The 13512-nt window shown below is 38.3% G+C and overlaps 1 protein-coding gene across 1 annotated transcript; it reads left to right on the top strand.

The window, feature by feature from the left end:
• On the top strand, nt 1-10992 carry LOC140151350 (uncharacterized). The gene is made up of 5 exons (XM_072173661.1): nt 1-104; nt 2524-2853; nt 3391-4358; nt 4838-6570; nt 7691-10992. The coding sequence occupies exons 2-5, from the start codon at nt 2541-2543 to the stop codon at nt 7767-7769; spliced, it is 3093 nt and encodes a 1030-aa protein (XP_072029762.1). The 5' UTR covers nt 1-104; nt 2524-2540; the 3' UTR covers nt 7770-10992.
• Nucleotides 10993-13512: the final 2520 nt, after the last annotated feature.

The raw sequence follows: 13512 nt of genomic DNA, 5'->3' as shown, positions 1-13512 counted from the left end.
AATTTTTATAAGGCCTTTACTAGTACACGTACGTATAATGCAAATAATAAACTGTCCGCCATTGCAGGGCTTTCTAATACACGTAAATATTTTCTAGGAGAAAGGTGAGTTGAGATGTCTATGTATATTTATGTTGTGTACATTTTGTCGTTGTAAACGTATGAAATTTATATCTCTGATATAGCGGAAGAGATAGAGGTTGCGTGGAGCTCCAAATGGATCATTTCTGCTAGTACGCATCCTCATTTATTTATTTTCCCTGCTAGATTTATAGGCCTACGTCTTTTTTCAATTGATTAAAATCTCCCTTCCTCTTTCTTTCCCCAGTTCTGGATTGTAACCATTAATCATGACGTATCTAATTGTTTCGTGCTTATGTTATCAGCTTCACCAGGGATGTAAAACATAATTATCCCAGGTTTGGCCATAACCAGACGATACGAGTCGAAGATGATCTTCAATATCACAGACTGTATACGTGTACATTAAAGGGTCACTGTCTGTTTATTGTGTAGTTTGATACCAAATCTCAGGCAATATTTTCATTTATAGTAAGTTTTGGAAGTAACCTAATACTGGGTGATATCTGCCTCTACCGCACGATTTAATCCAAGTATGATTCCTCTGTTTCGATACAGAAGCATAAATGTGACCCGTTACAGCGAAAGGTACCTTATGACGGCTGCTACAAGTGTCTCTTTTTCCCCAATGTTGGCAGAAAATATCAAACAATAATGACAATCTGAAGTGGCGGTCATTTCAAATCATCTACAAGTCAACGAGGTTCAGGAATGTCCTCTCATTGTTAGTGGGTGGCTACATACCTATACAAATACAATACAATGCTTTTGTAACCCACCACTCACGCCACTTGAACAGGGATTAGCCATATCAAATAAAGACTAGAGTTGTATAACAGACAGTTCTATAGACAGTTCTATAGACAGGTACAAGCTTATTATCCCCTACAACAATAGGTTTAGAATGCATTTGTTACTAGCAAAATAAGGCATATGTAGCTCCCGACTTAAGGTACCTTTTGCTGTAACGGGTCACAAATGGTATTAAAAAGATCATGAAAATCTGAAATAGTGCCAGAATATCTAGATTTTTATGTTTTCTTTTGTTTTGATCCTCTGTTTAAGAAACCCATCAGATTTCCATAATCTTTTGTTTTATATTATGATTCTCCCAGATGAATTCATCTGTTTCCAAAATATCAACAGATTTTCAGAATCTATTGGTTTTTTTTTATTCTCCTGTGTTTGCCCGTCTGTGTCAAAAATAGTACAAAAATGATCATACTCGTTTTGTCGTTTTCTCTGTTTTGTCCACCTATTTACAAATATAGATCCAGATTTCCATTATTTTTTGTTTAGCTGCTGATTTATTCAGTGCCCCTCCCCCATGTAATAAGTTTTCTATCTGCCCCCACCAAATATTTTAGCAACGGGTCTATTCAGATTTACTTCTACGTCCCCCATTACATGTTAGAATTTTTGTTTAATCTGCCATTTCAAATATTTAATTTTAAACTCTATTTAGCAGCTGGTGCAGAATAATCACTATTTATATCTGTGTTAATTAATTTAATGTTAGTCCTTAGCCCAAATCCATGGTTATGAATTTTGAAACTTTGATGACTGCAAAAAATTGGAAGAGGAAGTCGTTCCATATTTTTATCAACTAAATTTAATAGTGCTATAAAAGTATACCTGTAATGAACTTAATTCTTAGCTATACAAAATTCATTGGTCATTGGATCATTGCAAAAATACAAAGGAAAATAGTTTTTGTGCACAGTTCTTTGCAGTAGTTGGTCGTATACATGATTGAGAGAGTATGTCCCTTCTTCGCGGTTGATAACGTTGGCCCCCCGTTTCCTGATCAACATGATTTCTCTGATCCATCTAGTTTGCTTGCAAGAGTCTCTGTCAATTACTTGCAGCAAGTGTTTTAGAAGCTCAACATCCAGACAGCGATGAGACCATGTAAAAACTGCAAGAAATCGTACATTGGGGAAACCGGCAGACCTTTCGGGATAAGGCTTAAAGAACACTTAAAGGAGTCAGAAAAGTTAATAGGGACGAAATTCACTCGCGCTGTACGCAAGGAGTCGGTCGACGAAATTAATAAAGCCGCCATCACAGACCACGTGTCACAAGAAAACCATGTTATTGATTAGGATGGAGTGAAAGTAATTGACAAAGACTCTTGCAAGCAAACTAGGTGGATCAGATAAGCCATGTAGATCAGGAAACGGGAGGCCAAAGTTATCAACCGCAATGAAGGGACATACTCTCTCAATCATGTATACGACCAACTACTGCAAAGAACTGTACACTCTGGAGATGAGAGTAGGAGTGTTGCTGGTTCATCGCATTACTGATGAAGTCTTCCGATCGGAAGATGAAACATCTAAAACGTGAGTAAATTATTGGACTTGTAAACATAATTTACCAATAGTATGATACCCTAACAGTCCTGATGAACTTATTCAAGGGGAAAAACTCATTTCTACAGGAAACAACCTAAGAATCATGGAACAGAAGACTGAAGTCAGCTGGCAACCAGAAGGTAGGGGAGACAACAACCATGCTGCATCGACTGGACAAGATTCTATCGATGGCAACAATGTCATTGTTACGCAACAGCATGCTGCAAATGTCGGGGAACAAAAATCAGTGGATGGAGACAGCACGTGTATCCCAGTATCGATCCATGGTAACAATGTTCATGATGTCAGTGTGGTAGAACAGCAGATTAACGTCAAAGAGCAGCGAAATGTGAGTGGAGACAGCTATCAAGCCCAGAGTATGGTGTTTAACATCGATAACCAGAGAGACGATAAAGGTATTTATGCAGGATGTCTCATTAAAACACTACCGAACTTTAATCCTTTTTACTCAGGTTTAGTTGCAGTAAATGGTCAGAATATTTACATAATTATTCTTAAGTTCCATAGTCCTTGACAATTCATGCTAAACAAAGGTGAAATCAACAACTTGCGTCGTTGAAATATGACGACTTAGACAGAATGAGACAAAGCAACTTAATTTTAATGTGTATTGAGTTCCATTTTGTTCATGATTGATTTAACTTTGCTCTGCGACAGTGCAACACACGATCATCTAGAGAAACGTCATCAATAAGCATTGATTTGGGCTATTTTTCTCAATAATTATAATGTATTTCAGCTGGTTTAGGAATAGTAGACATACACCTTTGTGTGTTGAGATTAAGTTAACGATGTGTGACCCGATAGGCAGCCTCATCTCCCACCACATTTTCCTATCAAAATTGGAGATTTTGGCATCAGAGGAAAGTTTATTTTGTTTATTTTTACGCTTACTGTAATTTTTCATATCTTTATTATTTGTTGTGATTTAGAAACCAAACACTCAAACTTGACGGTTCAAGATTTGGTGGGAGAATTAAAAACGCACTACCTTAACAAATTGTGCAAGAAGCAGCTCTTTCCATGGGAATGTGAGAGCTACGTGGACCTCAACGACATCTATGTACAATTGACCGTTGACAAAGTCATCCCTAAGCCTAACAAAACTATCAAAATACCGTTACAATTTTATCATTTGATTTTCGAGCACAATGAAGAACAGCGCAGATTCATCCTGGAAGGTCGTCCTGGTTTAGGCAAGTCTACACTCTGCTCTAAAATAGCCCACGATTGGTGTCACCGGTTAGATGACAAAGATCGGAATTCACCTCTGAATCACATCGAGCTGTTGTTTGTTCTCGAATTAGGAAAAGTGGACTACAAAAGCAATATCGAAGAGGAAATTGTTAAACAGCTTTTGCATGCATCTGCATCGCCATTTCATGATCTGCAGTGGCTGCGCAAAACGATTGAAACGTGTGGCAAGTCAGTCGTGATTATATTGGATGCCCTGGACGAATCGGATCCTGATTTGTTAGTGTTACGGCATGAAGAGGTTGGAAGCATTGTACGAATTCTTACGTTTGACGAATTGTCTAGCTGTAGAGTCCTTGTTACATCAAGGCCATGGCGTATTAAGGAAATGATGGAATTCAAATACAGACGTCTTGAACTGCAACCATTCAACAAGAAGAAGATTCTTGAATATATGAAGCAGTTCTTTGCTGTTGATGACCCTCTTAGCCGTACGCTAGGTGCTCGTCTGTCAAAAATGATCACAAACAACGAGCTGGTTGTAGATGTATCGATCCCAATGATATCCCTTCTTATTTGTTGGTACTGGAAGGTGACAGAAGGGAAGCAGGAGATTCCCAAAAGGCGAAGTGAGCTCTATGATGCAATCATCTCAACTATGTACCAATCTTGTGTTCAGAAGAGGCAAAACTGCGGTCTGACACAGGTGAGTTACAGCTGTCCGTTATTTCTAGATTATTGCGGAGAGTTACTTTAGAAAACCTTCGTTACCTTCTTCGTTACCTTCAAAGCTGATGGAATTACGCGTGTTAACCGTTGAATTAAATATCTGAGCACAAAGGTAAAGCAAAACCAGTATGTGCAATAGAATGATAAAGATACTGTTAACATAAGGATTTATACGCGTCATACAAATGTATTTCAACAATAATACAAGTACAAAATATGAAAATCACAGGAAAAACCGCCAAAGAACTTGACAATTTTATGACCATCTTGTCATCATGCTTACAACAAATTTATAAAAGAAGGCTTCTTTGATGCTTGTCTAGTTTTCTTCTTGTAACTAGTCTATCTTACAATATCATATCTTTCGTATACAATTTTCTGGTTATCCAATTTGTACTTGTTTGTGCTTGTTCAAACTGTATTTACATATTCAGATTATATTGTTTTATATTACAGAATACAATAGTACAAGAGCTCGGTGCTATTGCTGTGAAAGGCTTAACTCCTACTAAGACCCCGACCTTAGTATTCAACAGGAACGAGATTATCAAGTCTTCCTCTAACGAATTGGCAAATGTTGCATGCGCCATGGGCGTGATTTCACAAAAAGATGACCATGCCAATTCTTTGACATTCTTCCACAAATCCGGACAAGAACACATTGCTGGCAAATACCTCGCGGATAATCCCGATGAGTTGCGTTCATACCTTAGTGCCATCAACACTGTAGACACTGCCATGGCTACAGGGCTTGTGCTTATTTCAGCTGCCGCAGAAAACACCGATGCCGCTAAAGAAGTCATGACATCATTGATGAAGCTATTTGACGACGAACTTGATGTCAAAGAAACCATGTCTTTGTACTACAATGAAAAGCTTTCTGTAGACGAAACAAGACGGGTCCAACAGTTCATTGAGCTGTGTTTGGAATGCAACTATGAAGCTGACGCAAAACTCAAATTTAACGAGATGCTAAGCCGGTTGTTTAAGGACGGTCAGGTTTATTGTTTTGGGGTACAACCTTATCCAGCTGTGGCTCTTGGTTACTACATGGAACACAGTGACTCCTGGATACGTTCATTCAAGTTACAAGCAGTAGCGCATCCCCACGACCCCCAGATATATTATGGGCCAGGTCAGGAAATAAATCAACAGATCTTTAAAGGGTTGAAAATCATCCCAGATGAAGAGGTACAGCAAATGTGTAATGAATACAAAAAGGAGCATCGAGAGATATTACACAAGGAATTGCTAGAATTGCCTCCTGCGGAGTTTGTAGCGTACATCGAACTTATGCAAAGATGTGAAGGCTTGCCGTCGACTTCAGATACTAATCTTGGTCCAATCATCAAAAGCTTCAAACATATAAAGTTAGAGAAGTTAGCCATAGATAACTTTAAGCTTGGCAGGAACTTGGCTGACTTTGTTAAATCTGTTAACAACGGTCACATGATCTCGTTAACGGAATTTTGGGCTGCGTCGGTAACTTCAACAGGAGAACAGACAACACGATTGGTTAGTGTAGTTGACAAGATGCCCGCACTAAAGACTCTTGGAATACATCGCAACGACATTGAGCATGGAGAAACACTTCCCACGTTAGCGCAAAAGCTTGTCAGATGCACATCTCTTCAAAAGTTACACATCTCCGACTACAATGCACCAGCAGAAGATATGATAGCTGTTTTCAAGGAGTTACCAAGATTGTCGACGCAACTTCAGGCACTGATAACTGTCAACAACCATATGAATGACGATGCAGCTACAATTCTGTCAAAAACGTTACCAGAAACCATAACTAACTTAGGTATAAGCGTATGTGATATCAGCCGCCAAAAACACAAAGAATTGCTGACAGGTCTCCATCGTCTCGTGCTTCTTGAAAAGCTACGACTTAAAGACAGCCCGTACCCAGACGATATGGTAGAATGTGTCGGTACAGGTCTAACGTCGTGGAGCCAAATGCAGGAGTTTACATTGATTTGTAGGCCTAAGGATGACAGAGATGATGAAACCATGCAACAGAAGGTACCTCAAATCTCAGCCGGTGCATGGGAGAAAATGAAGAAATCTTTGAAGAGCGCCCGTCATATTACAGGAATTCGCTTTAGCAAGATTTGCCTTGCGAATAGAAGTTTTACAGAGCTTCTGGAGATCTGCCAGGAAAAGGAAAATTTCAAGTACCTAAGGTGAGTCTAGACAAGAAAACAATATAATTACTTGCTTTAAAATGATTCAATTTGATATAACTACTAGGTTTTCAATACAACATGACGATAAAAGTTCAGGTGGGACATTATTTATTATTATAAGAATATCAAACTACTCCTCGAGTCATAGAAATTCGTGTTTGTCGACAGAATAAGCGCCAATATCACAAGATATGTAACTAGTAAATAATCACGTGTACTTTTAAATAAGTCAGCAATGTGTATCGATGTGTGCCGTGCCAATACTGTTTGACTACCGCGCCAGCTGGACATGTGCTGCTTGGTTAGCAATTTGTTTAAATCAAACTAGAAAAGGTTCAATCGACGTCAGTTTATTTACAACTAGATCTACTGACGCACAAAAAACAACAACACACACACAAAGAAAACACAGTTTGCGTCCAACGTTCCTGTCCCCGGCCTTTCTCTGGATATGCCCCTACCTAGGATATAAACCTCCATAGTTGTGCTATGATGACCAAGTTTGAATAACAGGGATGTCAGATGTGAAATAGTTATTTTTAAATTTCTGATAGATACAGCAATATTGTAACGTGAAGTGGGTACCCCTCTAATTGACTGTCGGGGCACCAAATATAAAACAAGGTAATCATTTCGATGGCAATCTGAAAACGTGGTAGCGTTCAGAAATTTAATTGATGTTACCAAACTGACCAATGCCATGTCATCGACGTTAGAATATTGTTGGTTGTGTTGACGTTATCAAAATGACAAATAAAAATGTTAGTTATACGTTGAATTATTGTTGGTAATATTAACGTTTCCAAACTAACCAAACTTTGTGTTTGTTTTAAGTTACATTTTGGTTGGTATGACAAACAAATATTGTATTTTGGTTGCTTATTTGGATAACCAAAATATAACCAATGATGAAGTTGATGTGGTTGTATTTACGTCGCTACAACCACTAACCAAAATAAAACCAAAATACAATGTCATATTGACGTCAAAACTAAAATTGTGCCCACTTTGTAGGACATTAGTTAAGCTTAACACCGGTACATTGCAAATAATTATTCAAGGGCCTATTTGACTTCGTTACAACTTCTATGTTTCTCTTTGCATTTACTTTGTTCAGGTACACAAGAGCATGTCTATCAGAAGAAAATGTAGAACTATGTAACGATAACGAATACGAATTTGTTACTCTGGATTAAGCATTCGTCACCAGACTGAACATCCAGTGGCACAGAACTTTAAATTGGTATCATATTCCCAGCAATTAGTTTCACATCAGCTTCATATAATCGATTTCGAAAGAGAGTTACACCGCATCGCAAGTGCTAAACCCATTCATAAGTCCAAAACTTTACATGACATGGACAATATTTAAGCCGGCTCACGGACTATATATCCACGCGCCTGACGGCGTGATATATGGTGCTGAGTCCTTCTGGAAGGACTAGTTTGGATTTCCGATGTGTTAATTCGCTGTAGAAGTAGTGGTGTAACAGGATTAATTACCATAGCAATGGGTTTACAATATTTTTGAATGCATTGACCTGCAAAAAAAAGAAGGGTGCGCTTATCACCTGTGAATGTATGCAATGATTGATACCGCTCTTTTCAAAGACACTGATCTTACAGTTGTGGGTGATCAGCATGATGTAAACATTCTATAGAATTACGATCCAGGTATGTATGGCGTAACGTCTAGTGCAGGGCAATACATTCAAAATTGTGTAATCCCATTGCTATTGTAATTAATCCTGTTAGTTACTACTTCTACGACTTTCAGCGTCACAACTATGAAATTGGATGCTATATGAGATGTTGCGTAACGACTTTGATAGGAAGGTAACATACTAGACTCGCTGTGCGGAAAACTAGTGACTAATAACCCAATCACAGCAACATTTCGACGGAGAGTGCTGCTAAGTTTGTGATTTGTATGACACAAGAGAGTTCAGTTGATTTGACGTGTGTCTATTATATCAATATGTAGGTACATAAGAGCATGTCTATCAGCAGTTGAAAAACTGTGTATCGAATGAACAGCCTGTGGTACAAAACTTCTAATTGGTCTGGATTATCAGGATTGAGGAATTCAGTTTCACATCAGCGTCATCATAGAGTGTTATGATGCATCGTAAGTGCTAAATCCATCGTGAGTCCCACACCCATGGTAACTCTTCCATAGGATTTACAATGTTAGAGATACGATGTGTTGGGTTACGACTGTTGGTGAAATCGGATGCTAAACTGAGCTCAAAAAGAAACTTATAATTTTTTACAACTTGTGAATCACAAGGTCATATCTTAAAATATTGTCAATCAAAATGAACCAAAATTACACACAGGATTACCTTAATACTCTACTCAAAACACATATCAGTAACCAAGCAGTTGTCCAACTGACACAACAGCAAAATGCACTGTCATGGGACAGCTTCCTGGACTTCCTTCACTTTCACAGCCCAACATTTGGCACCCAGGACAAAAAATCTGTGAGAATGCACATAAGATCCTTGCACAGATGATAAAACGGTGCTGCTTTCTGCTTTTCATACACTTTTTTCATGAAACAGGGCTGGGCTGTAAATGTGGTCCAGGAAGCTGTCCCATGTCAGTGCATTTTGCTGTTGTGTCAGTTGGTTAACTGCTTGGTTACTGACATGTGTAAAGAGTAGAGTATTGAAGTAAATCTGTGTGTAATTTTGGTTCAATTTGATGGACAGGATTTCAAGATATGACCTTGTGAAAAATTATAAGTTTCTTTTTGAGCTCAGTTTATATCCAATGCATAAATGGGTACGAGACTTGCATCGCGGATGACTATCAATCACAGCAATATAACCAGTGAGGATTCTATGGGGATGTTGTAGAGGAGGATGGTAGTGAAGGAGATGTATTCTTATATATTTTTGGTTATTATACGCTGTCGAAGTAATGATGTGACAGGATTAGCTACCATAGCAATAGATGACTACAGATTTTGAATAAATCGCCGAGCACTACAACGTTCACATGGTACGTTATGTATTGAACCATAGATGTCAAAGAAATGAGAATCTTTGAAAAGAGCAAAACACCGACATCGCGTGGTAAATAATTACTTAGTACATTGTACAGCAGAGACACTAAAATCAATACCCGGGATCGATACACATGTATGTGCTATGCACGATTTGATATTCAGACGATAAATCTTGCCATGTTCATGTCAAGAACATGCCATGACACTTTTTGTAAGCTTTCTGTTGCTGCTACACTGTTACTCAGCATTGTGCATTTAATAAACAAATGCTTATCTGAATGGCGGTGGCTGGTCTTTGAAGGTATAGAAGTCCATGGCATTAGTTATGTTGCCTCTCACACAAGACCATGTTTCGACAGCACTACATGGTTTTGAAATAAAGGGCCATTCTACATCGATCAGCCAGAGAACAGTGCATGTCATCCCAGACGTCACGTCTTTGTCATAGAGCCAACCTTACGTTTGCCTGTATTGGGGAACACTGTGGTCTTATAAGCCCAGAGGGACACTGACAGTAACAACATGGTTATCTGGGGAAGTTGTGATGAATAGATCAAGTCTAAAACAATTGCCATTCCGTATTGTTTTGTTTACAAGTTGATGAAGGTCATTAACTGAAGCCACGGATGAAAGAGATAACAGACCATGTCCAAACAGTCAAAGTATCAGCATCACCCGGTAATGAGGGCCGATTGTTCCGTGAAATGCGACAGTCAAAACTGCTACGGTCTTTCGTGTAAACGCAAAGACACGCGAAGCTCTATCTATTTTTTAGAAACGACACGATGGAAAAATCGGCCCTCATGAATATGCGAGAATTCACAGCATACAATGTACGGGAACTTTTACTGTTGATACATAGTCAGTAGTAGTCTGTGACTGAAGCAAACTCAAATGCAGCGTCACCATGGCTATCAGTCTGCATGCTACCAAGCCATACCTCATGGTGTGCATTTATATCTCCAAGAACGATTATATTTTTCGAGTGGAGTTCCTGGATGGTGCGGATTGTCTCTGAGATTGCATTATACTTGTAGATAGAGTGATCAGTAGATGGAGGTCTGCACTTTTTGGCCATCTCCTACTCCTGCTCACCTACTAACCGGTGCTCCCTCAATCAGACCTAGTGCCCCTCAATCAGTCCTGGTGTCCCCGTCCAAAAGGCAGACCCAAGACAAGATTGGGAGTGATGTCATCATGTAGGATCTATAAGAGAATGGAAACTGCAGAACTGGTGGCGAAGGATTAGGCTTACTATTTGTGGAGCAAGCATGATGACAGATCATTTTCGAAGTTGAAGTTAGCCATCAGACTGAACAACCATATGAAAATGCTATGAAGTTGTGCCGACACTTAAGAAAAACAAGCTGCTGAATAAAATACAAACCTACTCTAGTAACTGATGACTGTTTTTCAACTCAGTATTATTTGTATGACTTCCGCTTTTAGTGTCTAATAAATAAAAGACACAACACTACAAAAATGCTTATCCTGGCCTATATATTCACTGGAACTTCTGTTCTGCTTTTCAAATAAATGGTTTTTATCATCTTATATCAATGTGAAGTTGTGCAATTTATTGAAGCTCTTAACTTCCACTCACCATCACATTACTCGACTTTACGGCACTACGGTATTCCAGAGCCCTTGGTCAATGCCGTAGGTCTACTTTATAACAACCCCAAGAGTGCTATTATGGTGGATTCAACATCCCTGAACCATTTCAGGTTTCCACCGGGGTATTGCAGGGGGTGTTCTGGTCCCTTTTTTGTTCATCATACTCATAGGCTAACTGATGAAGAATATGCAACCGAGACGACCGACTTGGGTGTCTTTCGTCAATCAAGTCGATTTTGTTGTGGATCGCAACGACCCAAGGCCAAAAACACCTTTTACCCAAGAGCACTTCTGAGAACACACTGTTTGTATAAGTTAACAAATTAACAAAATTAGAATCTTTAATGAAAATTGTAGTATGATTGGACAATATTGTTGCGTATATTCAATCAATTGCAATAATTTGCAATATTTACTTACCCGGCAGTCTTGATACAAAGTTTTGTTGCACTCAAAGTTTCAAACTTACGAAGTCCACTTTTGACTTGAAAATAATTTACATATCTCTGCGTACAAATCCTTGCACTGATGACAATTTCCAGAACGGTGCTGCTGTCGCCATTCACTAACTTTCTTCAGGAAACAAGTACTCGTCCACTCCGTTTCCATTTACATTGACAGATGTGTTGTTTCATAAACCAGACTTCAGCAAGTCGACAGAAGAATTATATTCCCTTTTGGGGGAAAATGCGCACTTTGGATTACTCTAAATCTCCTTCGTTTCAGCTTGATAATCAGTGACGACGGGAAGAGGGTGGTGGTGGTATCGGGAAATTCCCCCATACATGCCAGAACTCTTTTCCCCTAGTAAAAACCCAAAGTTACGAAAATTTACTATTGATAATTGGCAGCACTTTGAACACACAAAACTCGCAGGTGCCTTTCTTTAAAAGCACAGGCTAATCACATTAAATGAATAGCTAACAACTCTTTCATAAATCCATCTGCCACGAAATCAAGTTTTCATTTTGTTATATAGTAAACAAACCAGAAAGTCCACATTCTATTAATAGCTCATTCCCTCACATTCACACTTATCAAAATATGATACAATCTGTTATTTTAAGTCTGGGGACCTCAAGCAATGTTCCAACTACAGGACCATCGGACTCATCAGCCATACCAGCAAAGTTCTCTTGATGATCATCATACAGCGTGTTCCAGAAAAAAATACCGGGTGAATGAATTTGGACGTAAGTCGACAAAATCCAAAAATCTAAACATCAGCGAGCAGCCCAGTTTATTCTGCATCTTTTTACGCCAAATTTACTGGAATTGGTTGACTGATTGCGAAGAAATGAGCGATTACATAACGCATGCGTCAATTCACTTCATTCCCAGTTTGAAAGAAAGATCATTCAACACAATGCGCACTAGTAATATTTAATTAAGTTTTATTCAAATTTGAAAACCTGCACGATATTGCAAATGAAAGATTGCATGTAAGATGATGCTCGGTACTTGTAAATATCTTTTTTCGTTAATGTTGATATAATGTAAAGAATTCCGGCTGCTTAAAAAAATTTCACACACAAGAAATTGTAATGCAAAGTTTAAATCTTTTTAAACTTGTACATTAATGTAGCATGGTATCAAAAATCACACGTAAAGCTGTAAGCACTTGATCATTGTCATTCTTGGCTCAAATGTTCTTTGGAAAGTTAAAATATAACATATTTACACAACCTCCACCCGTTTAACGCTTCGCGGCAAGCCTGAAACCGAAGCGGAGGTTGGCCCATACCTTCTTGCAGGTTTTAACTACAAATCAAATCAAGAAATGAATGAGTCAATAGATAAATAAATAAATAGAAAATAAATAAATAGGTCAATAAATAAGTCAATAAATAAGTCAATAAATAAGTCAATAAATAAATAAATAAACAAATAAATAAAAAAATAAATAAATAAATAAATAAATAAATAAATAAATAACATAAGACATGATTGAAGCGACGACAAATATGACAGCCCTCACAAGTGTTATATATGAGACCACCCACGGTGACCCACCAAATATATATCTGTCGAATTCAAAAAAATTGAACTCTAGCAAATATATTTCCGGCGAATACCTTTTTCATTGGCTGATATCTACTTGCGATCGGTATCATCAAAGTAGTATTGCTCTCATTTCATGATTCATTGAGCAATCAATTTTGGCATTCGACCGGAATACGCGTCAAAAGATAAAAAGTCTCGTTCCGAACTTGTGTAGGCCTACATTGCTATAGGCCTAAGTGTGTTTTAATGCCTGATTCACAAATAAACAAGAATTTTTTTTTCAAAAGAACACGCAATAGGGT

The sequence above is a fragment of the Amphiura filiformis genome, chromosome 4 (genome assembly GCF_039555335.1).
Source record: "Amphiura filiformis chromosome 4, Afil_fr2py, whole genome shotgun sequence".
Lineage (NCBI taxonomy): Eukaryota > Metazoa > Echinodermata > Ophiuroidea > Amphilepidida > Amphiuridae > Amphiura > Amphiura filiformis.
Note: the sequence above shows the minus strand (reverse complement) of the source record. Positions and strands in the feature narration are given on the sequence as shown.

Coding starts and splice junctions, on each gene's coding strand:
- LOC140151350 (XM_072173661.1), top strand. CDS start 2,541: ATGGAACAGAAGACTGAAGTCAGCTGGCAACCAGAAGGTAGGGGAGAC. Junction 2,854..3,390: donor TAACCAGAGAGACGATAAAG/GTATTTATGCAG, acceptor GTTGTGATTTAG/AAACCAAACACTCAAACTTG. Junction 6,571..7,690: donor GAAAATTTCAAGTACCTAAG/GTGAGTCTAGAC, acceptor TACTTTGTTCAG/GTACACAAGAGCATGTCTAT.